Source organism: Sinocyclocheilus rhinocerous, unplaced genomic scaffold, assembly GCF_001515625.1.
Source record: "Sinocyclocheilus rhinocerous isolate Xijiao unplaced genomic scaffold, SAMN03320098_v1.1 scaffold576, whole genome shotgun sequence".
Taxonomy (NCBI): domain Eukaryota; kingdom Metazoa; phylum Chordata; class Actinopteri; order Cypriniformes; family Cyprinidae; genus Sinocyclocheilus; species Sinocyclocheilus rhinocerous.
Window position 1 is genome coordinate 1,605,582 of NW_015662167.1, and position 26,312 is coordinate 1,631,893.

At 35.1% G+C, this 26,312-nt stretch overlaps 3 protein-coding genes across 3 annotated transcripts in view; 2 read left to right on the forward strand and 1 right to left on the reverse strand.

The window, feature by feature from the left end:
• The first annotated feature begins 2,105 nt into the window (after positions 1-2,105).
• On the forward strand, positions 2,106-6,262 carry LOC107727784 (protein FAM83D-like). Its single transcript, XM_016537772.1, has 4 exons — positions 2,106-2,698; positions 4,089-4,256; positions 4,359-4,483; positions 4,830-6,262. Exons 1-4 carry the CDS (start codon positions 2,225-2,227, stop codon positions 5,737-5,739), a joined length of 1,677 nt encoding a protein of 558 aa, XP_016393258.1. The 5' UTR covers positions 2,106-2,224; the 3' UTR covers positions 5,740-6,262.
• Positions 6,263-20,940: 14,678 nt separating this feature from the next.
• Positions 20,941-22,539, reverse strand: LOC107727785 (transcription factor MafB-like). Its single transcript, XM_016537773.1, has one exon. The coding sequence runs from the start codon at positions 22,330-22,332 to the stop codon at positions 21,397-21,399; it is 936 nt and encodes a 311-aa protein (XP_016393259.1). The 5' UTR covers positions 22,333-22,539; the 3' UTR covers positions 20,941-21,396.
• Positions 22,540-23,933: 1,394 nt separating this feature from the next.
• LOC107727793 (DEP domain-containing mTOR-interacting protein-like) overlaps positions 23,934-26,312 on the forward strand; it is a 7,139-nt gene continuing 4,760 nt past the window's right edge. Inside the window, exons 1-3 of the mRNA XM_016537784.1 lie at positions 23,934-23,986; positions 24,147-24,325; positions 24,484-24,607. Of these exons, the coding sequence (XP_016393270.1) occupies positions 23,934-23,986; positions 24,147-24,325; positions 24,484-24,607 (356 nt within the window). The remainder of the gene's footprint in view (positions 23,987-24,146; positions 24,326-24,483; positions 24,608-26,312) is intronic.

Here is a 26,312-nt window from a genome sequence, read left to right on the forward strand (position 1 = left end):
AGAACACAATAGGATCTCTATAGCCACGCGACCAAACTGGAAATTGTTGCGCAACATGCAATTCATATTATTAGAATAGAATAGAATAGAATGGGAACTCCATTGATACACAACCATGTGGGGGGAAAATTAATGTGCAACATGCAACGGAATACACATGACCAGAATGGAACAGAATAGAATCTCATTAGCCACACAACCAAATTGAAAATTGGTGCGCAGCACGCTGTACATACTAATATTGAAAAAATATATATATATAGAATATGATCTCCAGTGCTAAACAACCATGGCCAGGGGAAATTAATATGCAACATGCAACATAATACAAGTATTATTGGTAGGCCTATTATCAATGGGATAGAATAGAATGGATGATGTTGATGTTGTGCAACATACAATTAAATACAGATATTATTTTTATCAGTATAGTAATATATAGCCATTATTATTATTATTATAACAGAATGGGTAGAGACTATTTTGCCACAATTACCAGTTTTTATTCCTGCTGTTATCTTTGGGTAATAATCACCAGAAATATTTATACATGTTATTAATGATGATAAATATGCACAGCTGTGCTCAAACGTGCCCTTGGTTCTGCCATTTTAACCATTAAAAGTTTCAGAAACAGTGATTACTACTTCTTTTTGAGAGGGTCATATAGGGTGAAAGTAAATCTGAGAGTGCCTGCTGTTGTGCTCTCTGAATTGATAACAACCAGTCAACCAGAGTGCAACAAACACCGGCCTGTCTATTATCAACAGGTTGTGTGATACTCAGTCCTTGTAGGTGCACACATAAAATACGTATAATGTTTCAAAGTCTTTACTTTTCTTTTCTTAGGAAGTGGTGGAAGACCTGCTATCCAGGGGCTCCCCCCTCACGCCACAGTGGCAATTACACCTTCAAACGTGCAGCTTTTTTCTTTTTTCTGTTTTTTTTTTTTTTTTGACAGTACAGGCAGAGATGAATCTGATTGGATAAAGCCCGAAAACACCTACTGTCCATTACAAGATGGTTGCCATGCGGTTTGGGCTTTTCCTTCATTAAGGCCTCAGCACAAATTTTTCATGGTGTAAATGCACGATGAACATAGTTTAGCTTTGTAAATATTATACAGAGGAAATTGAGGTTAGTTGTCACAGTGACTATATTTCAGTAATAAGCTTTTTAGTCAAAAGTCCAATGGCATAAATGTGTTTCTCTTGCAGTGATTTTATTTGTTGGTTTTAAACACCTAGTTCTAAAATTTTAAAGCAGAATATTTTTTATGAATTTTGTCCACCAAACTATAATGTCAATATATATAAATTTTGCTATAGCTATTGAATAATCACAATACCATATAGGCTAATCAAGACACGGTCAGTGAACTGAACTATATCGTTGAAAGGCTGACAATTTGAGATATTTGTTAGAGTGGTTTGCTGTTTATGTTATCTGTTACATTATTGCTATTATATGAAGGATTTTGTTTCATAATTGTTTTAATGTTTAAATTTTGCTGAAAGGCCTGGATGACAGGCTTAAAAAAATTCAAAGTGTGTTTAATAAACTGTATTGTTTCAAGCAATAATTAAAAAAAATGTAGAGTTAATGTTAAGTTAATGCTAATAAAATGTCTTTAAAGTTTGTGCCTGTGCATAAAAATAGCTATATATACATTATACAATGGTTTATTTGATTACAAAAGAATGGAGCTAGCATTTTTACTAGCATTACTAGCACTGCTATTACAAATGACCGATTAAGATTAGTATAGTACATTTGTATTAACAGCATTAATATTGTTATAAATAAAGAGTAATTTAAGCAAGAATGGCTGTTTTGGAGGAGGGCTTCTTGGACATGCCGCCATAATCTTAACTAATTTTATATTGGTGATTATATGGTGTATCGTTACCTGTATTTTATGAGGCCATTTAGTTTCACAACACCACCGTGAGTATTTCACATTCAACAACACAGAGGAGAATCATACACGCCGCCTTTGTTTGCCTCCGAATTCAAACTCTTGGCCAATAGGCGCAGGGCAGATTGTCCAATGGCGTTCTTACTTGGCGGACACGTGACGCAACAACTTGACTGGCGACAACGCACCGACCAATGGCCGTCTGGCGGTGGGCTGGACCTCTGAAAGTACAGCAGAGGAAACAGCAGGCGTCAGAGTGTAGTATTCATCTCAGGAAACGTTAGTGCGATTAATAAACTTTCAAGTATGGCGCTTTCACAGTGTCTTGAAGATTCGCCGGGCTGGCGGACACCGAGGACAGGCCAGGACCTAAACTTGAAAGAGCTTTACAATGAGAGACACCGACTCGCTCTGGAGGAGCTGGTCGCCGGCGGAGTCGAAGCCTTCACGGGATTCCTGCAGAGAGAGAGGATCCCTAACTTTCTCTCCGACGACGAGATCAGGCGCATCTCCCGCGCGGCTGTAGTGCGCAAATCACTCTCTTTGAACGGAGACGATTCTCATTTGGACCAGTCTGGCACACTGGACTGCTCATCTGTCACTTATTTCCCCGAGGTCTCTGATATTGAGCCTCCAGTTTTAGAGATGGGCTGGCCAGCGTTCACCGCGGGGTCTTTCCGTGGAGTAACACGTGCCGTCGCCTACTTCCAGCCGAGTTACGGAGAGTGCATTTATAGTTGCAAAGAAGCAGCCAGGAGGATGATAAAAAATGCAAAAGAGGTAACGTTATCTCTCAAGCCAAAAAAATTGTTTCAAAAAATTATATATAAGTGGACACGATACTGTTAGTTAATTCATCTGTAGCAATAATTCATCTGTTCTTCCCTTTGATGAACTTCACTATGCACACTGTTCTAAAGCAACTTTACAAAAATAGTGCCTCAATGACAAGCTTTAACATTTAATCATTACTATGAACACATCTATTAAGTATATTTTTCTGTTACTGGTATTCATTCTTAAATTACTAGTATGTAATCCAATAGTAACTATTATCTTTTTAAATTGTACTGTTCAATAGCGACTAGTACTTATTCCAAAAGAGACTACTTCGTTTCAGTTAGTGACATTACTACTTGTCATTATCCCAACAGTGACTAGTAACTATTCCATTGTAACAATTGAAGTTAAATTTACCAGATTTAATTCTGTGTAGATTTGGTAGATGTGGTTCATATATCAGCTATTCATTTCCAACTAGTATGTATTCCAGTTGTTGCTGGTACTTATTTTTAGATGTTTCCAGTAACTAGTTATATATTCCACCTTTTCTAGTTCTTTTTAAACAGATATTTATTAAGCAGTAGTGTAGCTACTAAAAACGAGTAGCTAATAAATAGCTACTAATGAAATGGAAACAGATGTCTGTCTCTGTTGAATTAATTAATAAGTAGCAAAAATAGATCAGAATCATTTAGAAGTAATATTTAAATGTCATAACACCTTCATTTAGTTATTTTTTTATTTATTGTCATTAAGTTGAGAAATTAGTTTGTTTTCAGATTTCCCAGTTGAAACTTTTAACAGGATTAAAATAATATCAAAAATCAAGCAACAGCAATGAAAAGAATAACAATGAATTCAAGATTATGATGATTTAAAAATCTCTAATTTCAGTTGTATTAATAAAAAAAATATCAGCCTTTGGGTTTTTTAGGTGATGGAAGGGTATGTGTGTGACTTATTCAAAGTAGCACTCTGGATCTTAAATGTGGAATGGTAAGAATGCACAGAAGCGTCTATCACACTGAACTGTTACCTCTAACGGTCTGAACCTGCAGGTGCCACAACAGGCTCTTCAGTCCTTCAAATGAAGGGGGTTTTGAGCTGAATGTATTGAGGTTATACCTGCAGGCACCATGGATCTGTTCCAGCTTGCATGTACTTAAAAACCAAATGTAATAAGAAATCATCAAGGTGTGTAGCCAGCGGCTGTGCAGTCATGACATTCATACGAATGAGCTAGAACATTGAGTTCACTGATGCTGAAGCTCTAAGATGTTAATTCATTATCATTTCCCACCATGTTTAGCCAAACAATACTTAGTTGCATAAAGATATGTTTACTGCTGTTAATTTCTCATTAATCAGAAATGATTTTTATCCTTAGGTGATTGCCATTGTGACAGACTCCTTGACAGACCTGGATATCTTCCAAGACCTGCAGGAAGCTTGCACACGCCGCAGAGTTCCTGTGTATATTCTTTTAGACCAGTCTTCTGTTCCCTCATTCTTACAGATGTGTAAAAACCTTCGTGTACAGCTGGATGAACTGCTGGTATGAGTTCTTCATGCTAATATTATTGTTGTTTTTATGTTTAATATATATTTAGTATTTTTTAATTGCATTTTTAAAATGTGTTTTGTCTTATTTATGAAGCAAATGAAAGTACGAAGCATAACAGGTTCTACCTACTACATGAGATCAGGTGCTCGGATCACTGGAAAGGTTCATGAGCGTTTCATGCTGATTGATGGAAACAGAGTGGCCACAGGTTCATATAGGTAATAAAGACCCCTTTTCCACAAGATCTTGAAAGTGAAAACTGTATGACTTTCTTGCTTCTGTGCAACACAAAAGAAGATATTTTGAAAAAATGTCTTTTTTGTCTATACAATGAAAGTCAATGGGGTTCAATATTGTGTTGGCTTTCAAAGTATGGACAAAAACATTTTTTCAAAATATGTAACCTTTCGGACAAAGTAGAATAATTATATGGAAATTATGTATTTTGTTACATTAAATTAATCGATTTTAACTTTGCAAATGTCAGACAATCGGTGCATAATAGTTATGACTCCAGATCTATTTATACGTTTCCTATTTATTTTGGCACATTTTTATCTACAGGTTTAACTGGACAGATGGCAAACTAAACAGCAGCAACCTTATCGAGTTATCTGGCCAGATAACCGAGAAATTCGATGAAGAGTTCCGCATCCTCTATGCCCAGTCCCTGCCACTGCCAGCGAATACAAGAGCTCCCTCTAGTGCCAGAAGCAGCGGTTTATATGACCATCTTGTCCTCAAACCACCTGGAACGCCTCCCTCTTACTTGGCACGAACAACAAAGCCTCAACCAGAATGTCTGACGAGCACTCCAGCCAGACTTCATACCCCAGAGATCCAACAGATGAATAAAGACATTGAAGATCGAGACAGAAAGAGTAACCCAGTTTCTGATACTTCCACTCTAGGTGAGGACTGGATCGAGCAAGAACTCAGAGAGGAAGCTCTCACCTCGGATGACCCTCCTCGTTTGCCGGCGACGAATGTTACTACTCAGACTCAGACTGTCGATGTGATGATCTCTCCCCCTGTACCTTCCTGCGACATTTCAACACAAACCACCTGCCAAACAGCAGACGTGAGTGTGCAAGCATGTGCTGACAACAGCAAGCTTAAATCGAAAACCTCGTCCAGCAGCAACCAGATCAACCCCAATACTTCATCCGCTTGCAACCTACAAGAGGTGGACTGTCACCCACCTGTCTGTCTTGCCCCACAAGAGGTCAACCTGAGGGAATGCTTCCTCAAGATCACCAAAGAGCGTCAGCACCACTACAGCTCCATTCGCTCCAAGCTCGACCACATGGTGACACTGCTTTCTCACAAGAGGGAACTAGTGGACCTCACTAACCTGACGCTGAGGCCCGGCCTGCACAGAGGACGCAAGGATCAGCAGGAAGGCAGGCAGGGTTATAGTACACTTGATAATGTGATTATGGGGACTTGGCCCAGGTCGAGATGTCTGCAGTAACATGAACACAGGAGAACAGCGCTGGTGGTGGTTTGCAATCTTTTAGTACAGCACTTTTTTTTTACGAATCAGAACAAAGCTTGTAGATTAATCAGAAAAATAGTTTGAAAGATTTGTATGCAATATAAAAAAGACAAATGTGCAAAGATACTGATTTTTTCTGAACTTGAATTGTACTTATTGTATTTGATGGGGGAATTATTAGCAGTCTTTATATACTGTAGTTAGATAAACAAAAGTACTTTTTCTTTTCGGTGATATTTTAAAAACCCCTTTGTCTGTATTTGGTTGTCTGTTTCTTTCTGTGTTGTTTAAAGTTGCGGAGTTATGAAAATGACCTCCTTTGTAACACTTACTTTTATATTCATATATTGAAAAAAACAATAGTCACTCATGATTATGTGTTTGATGTGCCTTGGATGATGTTAAAGGAATGAATCAAAACACTAAATTGGAAATGTTTGGTACTTTGACTATGCTTGAGGCATTTGAATATTTATTTCACCAAAGATAGTGGGGGGGGGGAAAACAGTTCATTGTTTTATGATTGCCTCATTTTAATAAAACTCTTCATTTGATGAACAATTTGTTGGAGATTTTTGTGGGGATGTGGAATGTAACACTCATTTATAAAAGCTCACTTAGTATTACATTTAGCTTAAATACAGGAATGTAATGTTTAAATATATATTCTTATAGAGGTTTTGAAAATATATACCAGCATTCAAAAGTTTGGGATCAATAATTACTTCATTAAAAATGCATCAAATTGATCAAAGGTGACCATAAAGACATTTATAATGTTACATAAGATTTCTATTTCAAATATGTTTCTATTTTAAAATATTGCATTAGAAACCTTTAAATTATTATATTTCACAATATTATCATTTTACTGTATTTTGTTCAAATAAATGAAGGATTGGAAAGCACAAGACCAATCTTACCAACAACCTTTTTACACACTATAAATGTATATTTTTGAAACAAAAATATATTTATATAAATGTACAGTAAGTAGTTCCAGACTTACATGCTTATGTTAACAGATTGGTGAATTTTGGGTTATGTTTTATGATTATGTGTAAATGCTTCCTCAGAAAATGCTTGATCTGCTCAAGGGCTGCACTAATCATCTGAACATCTCAAAATTAAGGACTGTTGCAAATTGTATTTGTTTTATTAACCAGGAGGGTGAATTCGGGTAAATCAGGCCATTTGTCTCAGTAAAAAAAACTGACCCAATTTCCAAAACTTGTATTTATTTTTTAAAGTATATTAAAGTTAATACATAAAATGAATAAGTAATGTCTAAGATTCTGTACCATATCTAGGTCACTATTCAAATAAGCAAATTCGTGAACTCCTTTGTTAAAAAAAAAAAGGTCAGATGTTCTTGTTTCCACTGAATCACTCAAGAAAATGTATGTAGGCCTACATTTTAAAACTCAACAACCTCATTTAAATCATTGTGCTGGTAATTTGTAATGAAATGTTTTTTTTTTAGATGCATTTACACTAGTTTCGCACATACTTCAGGACCCCACTGTATTTAACTATAATTGAATGGATATTACATATTGCAAGAATTACTTAGAATTAAACAAAAAAAATTTCAAACAGTTGCCCTTATTTTAGGTCAGTAACTGTGTGTTCACAGAACGAGGAATTCTGGGAAGTCTGTCCTCACGTCACATGAGCAATAGTTCTCTGTAAACCACAGAGGGCGCTATTATCTTGCCCCTTGCAACTCACTTCATGAGACTGATGCCTTGGTTAACATTGTCGAAAATATACACATTTAATTGAACAAAAAACTTTTTTTTTTACAGTGTTACAAAGATTTCTATTTCAAATAAATGCTGTTCTTTTGAATTTTCTATTCATTCAAGAATAAATAAAATGTAAAATTATAAACAAATAAAATGTAAAAATATATAAAAATATGAAAAAAAAATTTAAAATTGTAAATAAAATATAGTGTTCTATTTGAACTGTTTTGTTGCTATTTACTTATATATATATTTTTTTATTTTATTCTAACTTGTACAGCACTTTGGTCGGCCTGTGGCCGTTTTTAAATGTGCTTTATAAATAAACTGAACTTTATATATATATATAAATATATTACAAAACAATTTTTATTCTCAAGTAATGCATTTTGAATTAGGGATGTTTAGATATTTGTAATAGAAAATGACAAAAAGAAAATAATTTAAAAACTTTTTTTTTCTCTGTGGAACACAAAAGCAGATATTTTGAAGAATATTTTTTGTCTGTAAAATGAAAGTCTAAACAACACTAAACCCCACTGACCTTTATTGTATGGACCAAAAACAGAGAGACATTTAAAAAGAAAAAATTGCGTGTTTCAGAAGAAAAAAAACATCATACAAGTTTGGAACAACATGAGGATGAGTAAATTATTTTTGTCTGAACTGTCACTTTAAGATCTCAACAATTGTATGCTGAGCATGAATAGAAATGCCTACAGAAACAGATGCAAGCAACTCGTGGCAAGATTTTTGCTTGGTGGAAAAACTTTACTCAAGATAAGTGTAGAAAGTGTTGTATGCTATTGGCAAGTTCTCTTACCATTTTAAAAGGGATATCGGACAAATTTGGCAACACATGGGTGTATATCCATCCCTAACACAGGTCTGTGTCATCCCAATTAAACTAGACTCACAGGTGGAGACCTTTTGTTACCCGATTGCCCTCGTCAGCTCTTCTGCCCCTCACTGGGCTCTGGTAAACATCTGACTTTCCATCAAGAGGAGACTAGAACAGTCACCATCTGGAGGAGGGTGTTTGGCCTGAGGATACAAAACAATGACATGAAAATACAAGTCAGGGGAAAACAATGTGATGATGCGTGCCAAAACGGCTCGGCCGACTCTTTTGTAGTTTTCGGGTGAGATTTCGGTTTCAACGCCCCCGCTCCTATTTTCGGCTTTCAAATGATGATGACACACGGTTGTTTTCAATCCCTGTGGATCTGGCGGAGCGCAGCATGTTCGAGTTGATGGCGTGTGTAAACTTTTCTGCTCGCTCCCCGGTGTGACATGTTCTTGCCCTTTGTTTCGTATCTTCCCCTAGTACATTTAGAGCTCACGGGTTGATTTCAGACTGTTCCTCTGACCAAAAAGAGCGGAGATAAATAGCCTAATACGAGAGCTATTTGTCAGTGTTTTAGCTTCATGACCTTGGTTCACACTCTCTCGGCAAATGAGTAATACAAGCCACATTACAGTAACTGCTGTCAGTGAAGGTAACCACCACCGCTACTTCGAGAAGTGTGTGTCAGCACCACTGCCAAACTGTGCTATTAATAGAAGCCACAGTGTGTCTCAGGTGAAAGCAGTCTTTGTGTCCTGTGGTCTTTGCTGTGTGGGCTGAGCGTGTGGCTTGGGGAAGGTGACAGGTGCAGCTCTGTGCTCAGGCCAGCTCATCTGTTTTGCATTTTTGTCTTTGTAATGCAGAAACAATGCAGAGTTCCTTGGCTAGAAACAGGAGGAAAAGTTACAAGGGGATAATGCACAATGTACCTTTTTTGCATGCTGTTTTTACACTTAGATTACCTTTTTCTTTCATCTAACACTCACATTTATTATTACCAATAATTACACTCACAAATATTACTATCAATGACGCATTCATACAAAACAATATAATAGCACCATATCGGTTATTGGCCAATTTGACTTCAATTTGACTGATATCAGTATCAGATATCAGTCAATATTGGCTATTGAAATATTTTTAGATTTACATTAGGTATTTCCTTCATTTAACACTCACATTCATATACTACTAATAAAACGAATGCATTCCTACAAAAACGCATTAAGGGTATACACAAAATAATGATACCATATTGGTTACTGGCCAATATTGTTACTTATTTATCAATATCAGTCGATATTTGATTTTTAACTGTGCAATGCGCATGCTCATTTTTACATTTAGATCACCTTTATTCCATCTAACTCTGACACTACCAATAAATCTCACGCAAACTAAGGATACACAATATAATGGCGGTTATTGACCAGTATTAATTTTTTTAATGCATCACTATCAGTCGATATTTATTTAATTGTTCATGCTCATTTCCCCTATTTTGCACTTAAATGGAAAACTTTAAAACACTAATCATTTATTAACACTGTTAAATGTAATCTGTATTAAATCGGCATTGAATATTTAAATACATATCCATTTTTCATACTGTACATTATAATGTTGTGATGCTATAAATCACTTGCATCATTTAAAATGATTGATTTTAGTTTTTTTGCGTTTTATTGTTAATTTTTTTACACAAAAAATAATTGTAATGTGAGCTATTCATGGGTTATCAGTCAAAATTTTAGTATCCGAGCATCCCTTAATAAATACAGTAAATATAGCATTAACATTAATGAATACTGAATTCCAAAGCCACATTATTGAAGCACTAATTGCCTTTTAGACAGTTATAATGGTTCATAACCACAAGTTTCGGTTTTAATAAAAAAATAAAAAAAAGATTAAGGTAATTCACGATTTTTATTCTTTTTTTCTTATTGAGATTGAAAAACCTGATTGCATGTGGTTAAAGAGATGCCTGAGAGGAGAGCGCTGTTTCAAACAGATAAGGCCCCTTTCTGCTTCACTCACTCCCCCTCATCCAACGTTTCCTGCTGCCTCATAGAGTCTTTATCTCAACTCATCTCCCAGCTCGGATACACTGCAAACCCTCTCACTCTCACGGTTTAACCAGCCGCTGTCGAGGAGACGTGCCTGCTCTACCCGCTCTCTTTCCATCTGCCTCATCAGTTTATGACAGAGTGTGAAGTTACAGCTGATCCTAGGAGCTGTTAAAGCCTTTCTAAACCATCCAGCATTGACAGTTGACACAAATATTCGCTTTTAAATTCAAATCATTATATGGTCATCACATTTCAACTTATTAAAACTAATGGGTTGGAAAGTAGTCGCTGGTGCTTGGCTAGCTGTTAAATAACATGTACCTTGGCTATTGATCAGCACCGTCTTGGTGTCTGTTTCTCAGACTCTCCATCTATGTATTGATTCATGCAAATTGATTTCATATGGATTTTGTGATGTAATGTATTAGCTGCTCATGTGTCTGCTAAAGGCTTTTAAATGATCAGCCAAATTGAGCTGTAGGCTAAATGAGGTCAAGAATAATGACCACCTGATAAACTGCAAAGAGACTGGAAATGAAACAAAGCAAGTCGACAGAGAAAAATGAAATGGATGACATTATTGAGAAAGGAAACAGGGACGGTCTCTTGTTGACTTATATTACTTAATATTGAAACTTGCTTTCAGAGAATGCATTTTCAATTAAAAGACGTTTTCTTACCACATTTACATTTTCTTCTTTCATTTTAAGCATAAAAAATTATCTTGTCTTATAAATAAATACATATTTTTGTCCTATCCAATTTTGCTTCTCAAATATGCTGTTTTAAAAATGAAATATTTTTACAGAAAAAAAAATCTTACATTTTTTGTTTTAGGATGAACAAGGTCATTTACTTACTCTTCCATAATTATGTAAAAAACTCTCTAATGCTCTCACATTATTATACAGAATTATACAGAATGACTTTTTATTCTGTCTGACCTTTTGCAAATGTAACTTTTCTAATATTTATTCTTTAAGCTATGTTTTTACTATGGCAATCAGTTTCAAATAACACACCAGATTCTTCGGCCAAAAAGCTTTTTGATTACAGAAGGCAACTGTGCATTGATAAACATTTAGTCACCTTTCAACAGCCCAAGGGGTTGCATTACATGTTTGAGGGACTGAGAACCTAATGCAATCATCAAACAATTAGCCAAAAGCACTTGTCTATGTCAATGTGAACGCTGTCTGAATTATGCAGATGGTGCACTCTGTATCTCTCATGTGAGGTGCTATGAACTTGAATTAAACTCTAGGGTATTCCCTGCTCTCCAAACTGGCAGAAGAACAAAACAAATCAGGGTGACGTCTTCTACACATGCTGACGTTTATCATGCTACATTCACCGGCGGTAATGTGTTTAGACACGTATGTCTGGAGGACCACTGGTGTTGGGATGGAGGGGGAAGGGAAACTTAGCCTGTCCTGCAAGATCAGCACAACTTTGATTTCATTGATTGAGTCGACTGCAGAGGACATCTGAACAGTAATATTACACAAAGAAAGCAATGAAGCTCACAGTTTCTGCTATATGTCTGCATAAATATTTTGCCCTCCTTAAAAATTATATATTTGACTTTTGAAGTCACTCTACATCATTTACAAATTTGTCTCCTGTTTATGCATTACCTGACCAGTTAAATTATAATTTGTCTTTGTATGCATTTGTCCCTCAATGTTCTGTTGTTCTGTCATATAGGTTATTACATTTTAATTCATTTTATTATTGTAATGATCTTTTTTCTTTTCTTCGTTGTCGTTGTTCAGTTTGTTCTGTGAAAAAGCAAAAACACTCAAAAAATGTTTTTAAAAAAATTATATATTTAAAATTAAATAAACGAATAAAGGTTTATCTAATCTATCTAATAAAAATAATATTAAAAGTTATAATATAATAGAATACAATTTTAGATACACAATGCATTACTATATAATGACAACATTTGATTCTTATCAATGGCAAAATTATTAAAATTGTTTCAGTGTTCATTTAGTTATATAATGTAGCTTAATTTTTTCTGCTATATGTCTATATTAAATTCTAAATATTGCACATCCTTCACCTACTACAGTCATGGCCAAAAGTTTTGGCACTGACATAAATTTTGTGTTTTGCAAAGTTTATTGCTTCAGTATTTGGAGATAATTTTTCCACGTTTCTATGGTATACTGAAAAACAATGATAAGCATATAATAAGTTTTAAAGGCTTTTATTGGCAAAAAAATACAATGAGTCAATATCTACAGTGTTGGCTCTTACAATTTATTTAGTATAATAGTGATTTAAACTGAATAGTATTCATTCACACTTTCATATGTGCTGCTGATATGATTAGTCAATTAATGTTAGCTGGTTATTTTGTGTCAGGATCATAAAACAGTGAAAAATTTTTTTTTGGTGAAAAGTTCATTTTTTTGGCCAATGAAGCTTTTAGCAATTATTTAAAATGCATCTGATCACTCTACACAACAATCTATATAGAAACAATGTGAATGAACACCACAACAGCTTAAGCTGCAAACTTTGCAAAACACAAAATTTATGTCACTGCCAAAACTTTTGGCAATGCCTGTCTGTATATCACATGAAAGTTATATAATGTAATATAATGTAATATTAAAATGCATCTGATCACTCTACACAACAATCTATATAGAAACAATGTGAATGAACACCACAACAGCTTAAGCTGCAAACTTTGCAAAACACAAAATTTATGTCACTGCCAAAACTTTTGGCAATGCCTGTCTGTATATCACATGAAAGTTATATAATGTAATATAATGTAATATAATATAATAATAATACTGAATATTGCTAACAATAATTCATTTGCTAATAGTTTTCTTCTTATCACTAATGGCAAAGTGTTTGATTGTTTCAAAAGACTGTTTGAATATTAAATGAATTTAAAATGAACATTAATTTTACAAAATTAAATTTGAAAAATTATCCTGTCTCACTACATTAAAAAGTAATAAAAAAAATAGTCTTAGGTGTATTATTCTGGTCTCTTATGCAATATATTGAACAACCAAAAGTATATTGCTGTTTACTTAAATTGAATAGGCCAACATATTACTAATACATAAACCTTGAAAGTATTGAGCTGAATCACACATTAAGAAACAACTTTAATGGAACATCCTGTTGGCCAACATCAAGTACTATTGTAATGATTAATGACTCATTATGAATGCTTAGATAAAATCGTTAGCAAAGCTGTGTATCTGTGTATTTATTTATTTATTTTTTAGTTTTAATTTGATTTCTGTCAGATCATCAGGACGAGTTATTATGTATACAGCAACAGACAGTCCTAATCCTGTGACTGACAAACATGCAGTTTTCTCACACCACAAAAAGTCTTTCTGCAGACTCAGTGCTTTGTTTATCGGCTGTATTTATACACTTCTTCTTTATGGTGGCTTGACAGCAGGGAGTGGCACGCTACTGTTCTCAGTATCACAGTTTGTTGTGGAGGTGACAGAGTGGATCTTTTCCCATACTTGTGTTTCTTTCTCTGTCTCCAAGCACTAAATGCTTGTTTACACTGCACATGCAGCGAGATGGATATTTGCATGAATTTGGTAGTAAAACTACCAGCAGTTACAATTAAATGGGTCTGCTTTTTCATCATGGTGTCTGTCTTCACACTCACACACAGACACAGTCCTGTTTTACAGAGGTTTTCACTGGCTGACCATAAATACGAAGTGCTATGAGTGCATGTCATCTTTAAGAAGTTCCATGCCGATAGATTTCAAAAGCTGTCTCATTGTATTGTACAACCGGCCTTTTGGTTTGGACATACAGTTGAGTTGCTGATGGATAAACAGATAAAACTGCTTGTCATTTTATGCCAGATTCACCTCTCACTTGACTCCTGTGGGAAGGTGGGTTTCTTCACCTTTCCACCAGGCATGAAAACAAGGTCAGAGAGCAAGGAAGAATTTAAGAGGAGAAACACTCTGTATGACTGGACACAGAGCACTTGTCCGTTTCTCAGGGTGTTTCTTCAACTACTGCACTTTTGGTTTTTAGTCTGCACACATTTCATTTCTTTTACCAAGAGTGGATATACATTTTTCAAAGAAATTATAATGTTTATAAAGCAAGGATGCATTCAATTTTTCAAAAGTCACAGTAAATACTTTTAGACTGCTACAAAATCATTTAGATTTCAAATAAATGCTGTTCTTTTGAACTCATCAAAACATTCTGAGAAATGTATCAGTGTCCACAAAAGTATAAAGCAACTTTTTCCAACACTGTTCAATAATATTAGAACTTCTAATTTCATATTAGAACAAAGACACTGAGTAATGACTGCTGAAAAATTCAGCTTTGCCATCACAGAAATAAATTACATCTTAAAATATATGCAAATAGAAAGCTTTAAATTGCAATAATATTTCACAATAATTCTGGTTTCCTGTATTTCCATTAAAAGCATTAAAAAAAATCTTCCATACCACAAACGTTTGAACAGTAGTGTATGCATTGTGTTTGAAAGCATCCTGTGGTGGAAATCACATTATAAACAATTAAATAATATTAAATAATTCAATTAAATAATATCAGACTTTCTGCACTAAAAAAATAACTTAATTGAAATGATCATGATTGGAAATGACAATAAAATAACTAAAAATATTGTCGTTAGATTTGCCTTGATTTTTCCTTTTTTTTTCAGATTTTATATCATCTCAAGCCTACTTATTACTGACCAAGTACACTTAATGCCGAAAAAAAGGGCCAAAAGTGTTAGTTATCATAGGAATAATTCAAAATTTAAGTAGACTAAATCTATACAAAGAATTTTTACACAATAAATATTTTTAAGTTGTTCATTTATTTTACTAAATGTTTAGATTTTCATAGTTTTTTTTTTTAAATATACATAACATGTATTTAGAAAGTAGCAAAATTATTAAAGGCATGGTAAAAAATGTTTCCAAGGGAGTTTTAATATGACCTTCATATAACAAAACAGAAAAGAAATTAGCCTGTAGTTAAAGAAACACTCATCTACAAAATCAGATTTGTTAAGATTTTTTGATTGTGTGTATTGTGATATCTATTACAAAATAAGTATACATAACGCAGTGTCCTTACGAGAAACACTAATGCAGATGAATGTTTGTGGTGCAGTTGCTGCTGTGAAATGTCACCTCAAATTAACACATTACTTCCTCATTCTGTTGATGCACATATAGAGTGAGAGTGTCAAATGCCCTTGGTGGAGAAAGTGCTGACAAGCAAGCTCGACATGAGATGGCGAGGCCTGATAACACCTTTTGAAGCCTGATCCCTATTTGCCACCTGTGGGAAAGCTCATCTTCTCTGTCCCCCGCACGTTCTTTCGCCATCATGGTCCTGTTACGCTATACGAGCTGGTTTCAAGATCAGCAGAGACATACACGAGCGGTAAAACACAGCTGGAGGCGTGAAATGTTTTGTGCTCTTCAAAACAAACACTTTGTCTGATAATTTCTTTACTCAGACTTTGATGTTATGTCATCCTTGATATTAAGGAGACAAAAGGACAAACGTTGACATGATTTGTTATTTGCAGGGATATTAAAATTCATCACTTGAAATAAAATAAACTTTACCTGAAATAAGATAAAATAAAAACCTAAACTTATTTTATTTCAGCTATTTACAAATTCAAAATTTCTCATTTCTGTTTATTTAAGTTGAGGTACTAAATGTACTAAAACTAAATGAACTAAAACTTGATAAAAGCTATACAGACAAAAAATTCTAAAAATGACAAAAACAGAATTACCAAAACGAACTAAAATTAAAATGAATGATCAATGATTCTAAAATATGTGTCACAGCATGAGTTACGTCAAAAGCAGGATTTCCTTCATCCCTGTCCAATTTCACATTTTGTTGTGAGATCATTATGATTTATTCATTTAACATTTTTAGAAACATTTATGACATTCTGGACTGCACACTTGGTGTGTGGTAGTTTTAAACAATACATTAGAGAAGATTGCTGCTATATCTGTTAGGCACATATCAACCCGTTTGCTTTGTTGCATATGAGGAACCACCACTGTCATTTACTCCATTACACTATGAATTACTCCATGTTGTCTGCTACATTTGACCCCACCTAAACTATATTAAGATGAAAGCATGGTGAAAGTCTGTGTTCAGTGAAAAACATTTATATTTAATTCCATTGAACATGATGCTTTTTTTAGCTGATTGGGTAATCTTAACTGTTAGACCTGCCCAAATCAATCCTTAACCATCTTCAAGAAATGACTAAAAACACATCTGTTCCACCTTTATTTTGACCCTCTAACTCTAACACTTTCTATTCTATTTTAATTCTACTTTATCTATGTAAATGTAGACAGATGTACAACTGCCAGGAAAGCACTGTAAATCTAAAAACGATACCTTTACTTCTACCATCTAGTTTGTTTCCAGGTTTAGAAATTAATCTTATTCAGATGTACATGCTTTCTTGCTGTACACTCTTAAAAATAAAGTTTCAAAAAGGGGTTTTCAGCTAACCATTTTCAAAACAAAAAAACTAAAAACTAATCAAAACAAAACAAAAACAAAAAACAAAGCAAAGCAAAGCAAAGCAAAACAAAACAACAAAAAACAAATCAAAACAAAACAAAGCAAAACAAAACAAAAAAACAAATCAAAACAACACAACAAAACAAAGCAAAACAAAATAAAAAAACAAATCAAAACAACAAAACAAAAAACATTATTTTCTTAGTGTGAAGAACATTTTAAAAACCTTTTCCACTATAAAGAACCTTTTGTGGAATGAAAAGATTCCATGGATATTAAAGGTTCTTCATGGAACCATCAATGCCATAAGAATCTTTATTTTTACGAGTGCATCCTTGTATCCTGAGTTGGCTAGGTGAAATATTCAGGATGTAGCCTTTGCGGCTCCAGGCTTACGATTTTTGTCAACTCAGTGCTCATGAAATGTTCAGCCTTTAAGTTTGTGGTGTTAAAAATAAAAGACTGCACATGAAGCTTTGACAAAAGCGTGACCCACAGAGTTTTTACGGCCGGTTTAATCCTGTACTTTAGCCAGGCTAAAAGGCAAGTGTATCAGTGGCAGAGGTCTGGGAGGGAGAAGGAAGTGACAGTGTGGGAGGAAGCCTGAATTCTCCTCAGTGGGTCATGTGTATGTTGTGTGCTCATGAAGTGCTGTCATCAGTTCTGACGCACAAGAGACCAGCAAGCATCTGCTTAGCTGAGGTTTTCTTCTAAAAACAATGCACAAGAGACTTGTTTGTAAAGTTCCTAAGCACCTAAGCTTCCACTTTTGCAAAACTTATTTGTAAGTATGCAATAAAAAAAAAAAACTCAAGATATAGTGATAGTTCCTAAAAATGAAAATTCTTTCATCATTTACTCACCCTCATGTCATTTCAAACATGTATGACTTACTTTATAACAGGTTTGGAACGAACATGAGGTGAGCATAATATCATTTTTATTTTTGGATGAATTCTCCCTTTAATCTACAAGTTTGGCTTCAATGCATTAGATTGCTGCACCACATTACTGTCACTACATAGCAAAATTAGTCCAGAACTTACAAAAATTCACTGATTTAAACTGCTTGTGAAACCGTAAATCACAATGAATCACAACCCCACTAGCTGTCATGGCTCCAAACGCAGAAACAAGTGGACATCCTGAGCGGAAACCACCAACCCCACCGCCGCATTGCATTCCTTCACTTCATCTCCCCTCACTCTCGAACAAAGTCACTTGACCAGACCCCTATTTAGGAAGTGAAAGAGGAAGCCCCATATATCCCCATCCATCCTCACTGCCACACGGCTGCTGCTGTTCACGTGAAGGGTGAGAGAGATAGAGGACATTGGTATTATCCACACTACAAAACAGCCAGAAAGCAGGAACAGACCAGTTCTGACCAGCCAAGTTCTGCTTGAGAGATCAGGCACTTTTGACTCAATGTTCGGCCAGAGACTATTTAGTGGTTTAACTGAACTTAACTTGCTCTTGTTTTTATACCATAACTACAGACAGCCGTTGTATGTATGAAAGTTTTAAAATGGTAAAATTCTAAATGTTCTACATGGCACAAAATAGATCTTGTTTTGATATCATTGATAAACTTTACTAAATGCATGATTTTAATAATTATACAATCATAAATAAATTATAAATGTATATTGCATTCATATATATAATGTATATTATATTAAAATTATAAATGAAATAAATATCATTACACAATTATAAATAAAATGATATGAAAATGAAATTAAAATTATAAATGCTAAATGTTTTTTTTTTTATTTCAAATTTAAATATTCTAAATGGTGCAAATTTAATTCTCATTTTAATGTAATTAATCGGTGTTATAAAACAGTATTCAATATATTCACTATTGTAATTTAATATTATTATCAATCATAATATACTGTATATCATATGAAATTCTAATTGTATATTACATTAAATGTATGAATGTAATAAATATAATGTATATTATATTAAAAATTCTAAATACAATTAATACATTTATACAATTATAAATAAAATGAAATCATATAAATGATCATTTAAAAAAAAGCAATGCCCATTTAAATATAATTAATATTTTTCATTATTATTAATTATATTTAATATTATTACATTATTGTTTTATACTATTAATAATCTAAAATTATAAATGTAGCATATATTATGTCAAATTTATAATTGTAATAAATATAAAACATATTAAAATGAATGTATTATATTATAAATAATATAAACAATTGTAAAGGTATTACATGTAATAAACAATGTATATTATATTTAAAATAAATAAATAAATAAATATAATTGTATTTATTTTATTAGATGACTGTAACAGCAAAATAGTACAATAATAAATTAAATTCTTAATAAATTATAAATGATAAATTTATAAATGTAATAATAATAATAATAATAATAATCAATAAACAGAATAAACAGTTTTTCTGCCAAATTATAGTTCTTAAACTTGAATATAACTTTGCAAGTTGACAAATTAATACTAAACATTAACAGTGTGCATTTATGTGTACAATAAATACTTTAAACCCAGCTCATACAGAGTCATAACTACCATTTTACAACCAGAATTTGAAAGCCTTTGTTAGTCTAATACCAACTCTTTTTGCGCTTTTGCTTGTTCGTGGTCTCTTCCTGCCTCAGTCCTTCTGGTTTCAGTGACCCTCTGATGCCACAGAGCAGCAGACACCTTGGGCAGAGTGCTGACTCAATGTCCCCTCCCCCTCGGGCAAAGGCAGAGCGGGGGAAGGAGGGGACGGCCACAATATCTCACGTGCAAAGAGAGGTTGTTACAGACTTTTACAACAGCACTGCTTTCCTGAGATAAAACACTGTACACCGAGTCTTTCTCACTACAAGAACAGCACAAAACACCGATCAATGATACAAATGATTATCTACATTTTAAAAAATACATGCTTTTGTATAGAGTCAATCGGGACCCGAGAAATGATAAGTGCTGTGAAAAATCCACAGAAAACGTACAGAAAACGGACCTGAATGAATGTCAATAATGAGCTTATCTCTAAAGTCTTATGGCACATTAGTCCAATTTTTATTGATCAGACCATACAATGCTTTCATAAAAATCATTCTCATGAATGACAAGCTAACTTTGGGATGAGAAAGAGATCATGAAGCTGTTGCTTAGTGAAAACCTGCTTTTGCACCTGTGACCCTGTATTGCACAGGTGGCACGTCATTACAAGGAGGTCAGTCTTGCGCTAACTGTTAAGGAGCAGTTGACAACAAGGTCGAGGGTTAAAGGCTGTTTTGCCACACATGTTGTTTGGATCCCGAGAAAAGGAGAGTTGTGTAAAACAAAAATAACAACCAGTGTTTGAAGATCTATTTATGTCAGTGCTGTGAAAGTGTATCGCACTGCTTTACTTTTTTCATTTACCTGCGTGACTAAGTTTGCGTATTTAAATCATTTTCGATTCATTACCAAAGTGCAAATGTTCCAACATTGTGGTTTCGAGTGTAGATTACTCATTTTGCTCGTAAAGTTTGTCATAATGGGCTGGCCTTTCCAGCAAAACCTTCAGTGTTACTGGAGTTTGTAGTTTCAAGAGAAATCAAAAAACAGTTCAAGAAGGATGGCCTTTGATTTCCTCTTAAGGTGAGGGCAAAACTTATTTCCACCTTGGTACAATCAGTGCTGTGCAGCTCTTCTCCGAGTCTCTCGAGTCATTAAAAAAACAGTTGTCTCAGGAAACAGCCGTTAAGCAAGGTCAAAGGTTGCTGCGAGTAGACATACCTGTGTACTGGGTTTTTTTTATGTTCTCATGATATTTCAAGTCAGTCTGTTGATGGGTTACATATAAAACATCCGTGCTACGTAAGTTTCGTGCAAAAACACAGTTTGAACTGCGTTCTGCGAGAAGTGTAAGAAAAATAAGGGAACCCGAATGCTTTTTTTTTTTTCTTCAAAAATTTATTCTGGAGGTAACAAAGAAATGCAAATCACAAACGTCTACTCTTCAGAAGAGTTTCAAGGAACAAATACAACTGATTAATGAAACAAATTAAAGATATACAAAATGTTCAAACAAACAAAAATACCAACACAATGCATCTATTGCCAAAAAGGTCAAATGTCATTCGCATAGCTGAGATGACTGATGAAGACTGTTGTGAAAACTAGAAGATAACAGATGCATTATCAAAACCAGCTTGACATGTCAGAGATAAAGTTGAGTGAAAATATAAAATACCAAATAACAGAATTAAAACGTTCTCCTCTACTGACAAAAACACCTAAAAGAAGTCTAAGATGGTTTTCTGGTCTTTCAGCTGGTCAGACCAGCAAACAATCTTAAGCTGTTTTTTTTATATTATTAAAGAGAAACTTTATCAACATTAAATATATGCAGAACTATCGCAAAAATTCAGGCGATGAGGGATTTTCACAAGAGGGTCCATTACTCTGGCAGTTCATTCCGACAACTAGCCTCTCGCATTTGAGTTTGTACGCGTCCCTCTCGCGCACCAGCCTATTGAGCTCGTGCTTCAGCTGCTCCACCTGCGTCGCGAGGCTCGTCTTCTCGTTCTCCAGTACGTGTTTCTGCTGAACGCGTTTGTGTCGACACGACTGAGCGTACCCGCGGTTTTTCAAGGTACGGCGTTTCTGCTTCAGCCGGATAATATCGTCCTTGCTCATGCCGCGGAGGTGTCGGTTGAGCTCGCGCACAGTCATGGACACCAGCTGCTGGTCGGAGAAGCGGCTCTCCGCGCGCTCGCCGCGTCTGTGGTGCGTCTGCTGGTGGATATTATGCGACTTGAGCTGCGTCGCGCCTTGAGGTGCACAGTCGAGATGCTGCATTAACTGATCCACGCTTTTGCCGTGCGCGAAGTCGGGATTGTGGCCAAGTTCGGTGTACTGCTGCTGATGGTATTGATGCATGTTTGGTGCGTGGAACTGACCGATGCTCCTGTATCCATGCTCCATCTCTGCCTGGTGGAGCTGAGACGGGTGTGCCTGCATGAGATTGGCACTTAAGGCTTCCCGGACATCCTCGGGTGTCAGTTCAAGGCAGTGGGGATCTGCGTGCTGCGGATAAGCTCCCGTGCTCAGGGTCCAGTAGAGATCTTCAGCACCGCTTCTCTGTCCGCTTGGGCTGAAGCTCGGGGATGAAGGCACGGAGCTGCATGGGGTGCTCATGGGTGTGCTGGACACGGAGCCTGGCACGTGTACACCGCACTGCTGGATAAAAGAGCGGTCCGGTCCCAAAGCTGCAGCCTCCTTTTTCACATCAAACCTCATGTCAAAGTCACCGTAGTCCAAATTCAGCTGATGCTGCTCCGCCGTCATGATTTCTGCTGATGTTTCGATGATGTGAACAACTTGTTACTGTGGTTTAGGTTGCATGAATGTTCTGAAAACGCGGTTCCGTCGCTTATAAAATCAAGCTGGAAGTCAAGACAGACAGCTCTTTTAGCCACCCTCCTAAACGCCTTAGCCGACAGAAAGTTTGCAAGTCGCTTTTTAGTTTCAGATGGTCTTTCGGAGAACAGCGCAGGATGTAGCTGTGTTGAAAAGAACGTAAATCACGCAGCTTTAAAAGCAGCCGCGCAGCGAGGCCACGCCCTCTTTCCTAACACAGCTGTCACTCTCACCAAAACACGTGCAAGTTACGTTTAGTACTCCAAATCAAAAGAAAATGTCGCATTTTGTATAGCCTAACGATAAGGGAACCTATTAATAAAAGGCTTTATAAAACAAAATCAAATTACCACACATTTTATATTCAGTTTGTCAGGGTTGATTTTGATTCTCAGTATCGTAACATAGGCTTTTTTTTTTTAAATAAGCAGTCCATAAATTAAAGACTAACACGCTACTATCACAATATAGCCAGCACATACTTTACAGCATGACGATCACTGACAGTAACAAGCAATAAATCTGAGCTATTAAAACCTGAATGTCACTGTAAAATGCACTGATACTCACAGGTGGTGCAACGGAAGGCCACATGATCACTTAAAGTTGGCCTCTCTAGCAACTGTGACCAACAATAATAAAGTCAGAGCACAGTGTCATCCACACAAGACCATCAGGGTAGCACATGACACTAAAATGAAGGCTTTAACTAAATATAAGCATTAAGTAATTGACTAAATAACATAAATACAACATCAAGAACTATAATGCACATAACGGATAACAAAAATTAAAAAGTTAGAAAAATGTAAATATCTAAGAATTATGAGAATAATATATCTGTATAGAATATATATATATATATATATATATATATATATATATACACACACACACACACACAGTAGCCTATCTTCTCTCCCCTCAGCAAACATTCTCAGAAACAAGACCGTGTAACTGTAACAAGACAGTGTAATGTAAGGTAAGTGATACTGTAAAAACAAAAGTTAAAATATATCTCTAAACGGAAGCAATTTTAAGATGAGCCAATATAAGTTAAGATGGTATTTGGACCCGAGTCCGAAACTAAGTGATTATCTCAGTCTAAGATCCTCCGAAATCTCATGTGGTATGACTGTATGTTTCTCTGTTAACTCTTTTACCGACACCATGTGGCCATTATGTGAAGCTGCTGATATGTTTTCCAATTTCCGATACGGTAGGTAATTTTTACATTTAAAGATGAACAATTAAGACAGCATCAGTGCAACTACCTTTAAATGTTTTGTCAGGAAAATCTTGGCTGTAACATCACCAAAAACCTGGAACAATGTTTAAAGTGCTTGTAACAAGGATGTAGAGAGGGAATATATTTGTATACACAACATTCACAGTATTGAAGAACTGGTGCCTCGGTCTGCTGAATATTTAGTAAACACAAAAGCACCAATAAAGTGAAGGAAACAAGTGCACAGAAGCAGAGACTTGACAGAACATCCATGGATCTACTGGGAAACATTCAAAGCACAATGATGACAAGACACCAAAAGGCTGAGGTAATGATTGCCGGAGAACAGCTAAGGTAGGCTATGCTATATTAACAAAGTTAATTTCACCACACTTCAAGACTTAAAATATTTAATTATTTGTTATATATTGAAACATTATTCTGTTATACAGTAGGTAATATTCTTAATGTTTCCATACTAATGGTTGCTAATACAACTATCTTGATTTTGAAGATTGCGACTACATGATAGCAAGTTGATCAAAGACCGCAGACACCATTTGCGAACGTACCCGAATTGTTTTGTGGCTCAGGAGCTTATTGACTGGCTGATTGCTCATAAAGAAGTGCCTGATCGAGAGACTGCAGTCCAGCTCATGCAGCACCTCATGGACCATGATATCATTCATCACGGTACAATATTATTTACTGTACACCAAATAACAAAGCGTGTGATACAACAAGGTCATGTCTGTTTTCCTTCTCTGTTGGCTCATATTAGAACCCATTTATTTCACTCTTAATGTTTGAGAAAACAGACTGTATACTTTACCATCTTTTCATCTTTATAGTGTGTGATAAGTGTCCCGTGTTTAAAGACGCCCAATACTTATACAGATTCAGAAAGGATGATGGCACATTTCCTTTCAACATAGAGGTTAAGATCTTCATGCGTGGACAGAGGCTGTATGAACAGTAAGACATTTTCTTAGAAAGTGTAAAAAAAGTTTTAAATGTTAATTTGGTAGGCTACTTATTTTTGAAGTAAGTTTTAATTGCATTAAGAATTTTATTATTATGACATAATATTTGTCTACTATATATTATACCTGCCACCAAGTGCAATTTGTTGTTTCGGGGTCTTTAAGCTACTTTCCCCAAAGACCTTAAGCCTACTAATATATATTAGGGCTGCACAATTAATCAAATTTCTAATCGCAATACTAAAGGTTTTTCAGTTAGAGTGTTTTCAGCTTGTTTATTTTCATATAAAAATACGGCATGCAGCTGCATCAAACAATGGTATAAACATCATTCAATGTACATTGTGATAATCGTAATTAATAATCGCAATTCAGAGTTCAAATCAGAAGTTGCGTAGACTTTAACATTGTCCGTCATTTTGATGGACAGGGTCATAAAAATTCCGTCCTAATCTATTATTACCCGTCATTTTAATTTTCATATTTTAATTATAATAACACATTTAATTGCTTGTATTTTTGTTCACATTTTCATTTCTAATAATGAACCTACAAGACGAGCATATAGGCTTATGCATTTATTTATTTATGAAGAGAACAAATGAACAGAGACTGCGCCTCACTTTTCATGTTCACCACCACACCCCGCAGTGACAGCAGAGGCCACTAAAAACAAAACATGCTAGGGCTGGGTAAAAAAATATCGATTTTAATAGATTCTCATTTTTATGAACCAATGTCGATTCTTAAATCTCAATCTATGCTGTTTTCAGTTGATGAATGAACCGTAGCCTACATATAGTATGTGCGCCTCCTAGGGCTGGGCGATATAGCTAAAAAATTTATCAACGATATAATGTTTCATATCGTTCGGTATCGATAATTATTGACATTTTTTATAACCTTTTTTAAAACAAAGAGCAATAGAATTTTTTTTTTCATTTAACCACTGTATTTTTAAATTAACCCAATGTATTGAGACAAACAACAAATATTTTTTGTTCGATCAAACACAAAATAAAAATTAAACAAATATCTAATTTCTAAAGTTTTATATGCAGATTAAATAGGCGCATTTAAATTGTCAACTCAAGGAAATAACTGTCTTTAAAAACCGTGCATTAGATCTAAATTAACTAATAAAAATCAAATATAATTTCGTAAATTGCATAAACAATTATGAACAAAACAGCATCATGTATTTATGCATTGCTTAAAGGGCTAGTTCACCCAAAAATGAAAATGTAATGTTTATCTGCTTACCCTCAGGGCATCCAAGATGTAGGTGACTTTGTTTCTTCAGTAGAACACAAACGAAGATTTTTAACTCAAACCGTTGCAGTCTGTCAGTCTTATAATGGAGGTGAATGGGAATCACGGCTTTGAGAGTAAAAAAAAACCATACACAAACAAAACCAAATTAAACCCTGCGGCTCGTGACGATACATTGATGTGTAAAGACACAAAACGATCGGTCTGTGCAAGAAACTGAACAGTATTTATACCGTTTTTTACATCTGATTCACGCAATGTCCGAACTGTCCAGAGAGGCGGCGCGTCCTCCTGAGCGTGTTCTCAACAGCAGGCGCGTGAGGCGTCTTCTTCTTGCTTTACGGCGGATCGCAGACTTATAAGTGCATTACCGCCACCTATCTCTCAAATGGACCATTGACACTCCCAATTGAGATTGTAGATAG

Bases quoted from the DNA above. Each gene is read 5' to 3' on its own strand.
- LOC107727784 (XM_016537772.1), top strand. From the start codon at position 2,225: ATGGCGCTTTCACAGTGTCTTGAAGATTCGCCGGGCTGGCGGACACCG. The intron at 4,257-4,358 runs GTATGAGTTCTT...TTATTTATGAAG, and splicing joins TACAGCTGGATGAACTGCTG to CAAATGAAAGTACGAAGCAT. The intron at 4,484-4,829 runs GTAATAAAGACC...TTTTATCTACAG, and splicing joins GTGGCCACAGGTTCATATAG to GTTTAACTGGACAGATGGCA.
- LOC107727785 (XM_016537773.1), bottom strand. From the start codon at position 22,332: ATGACGGCGGAGCAGCATCAGCTGAATTTGGACTACGGTGACTTTGAC.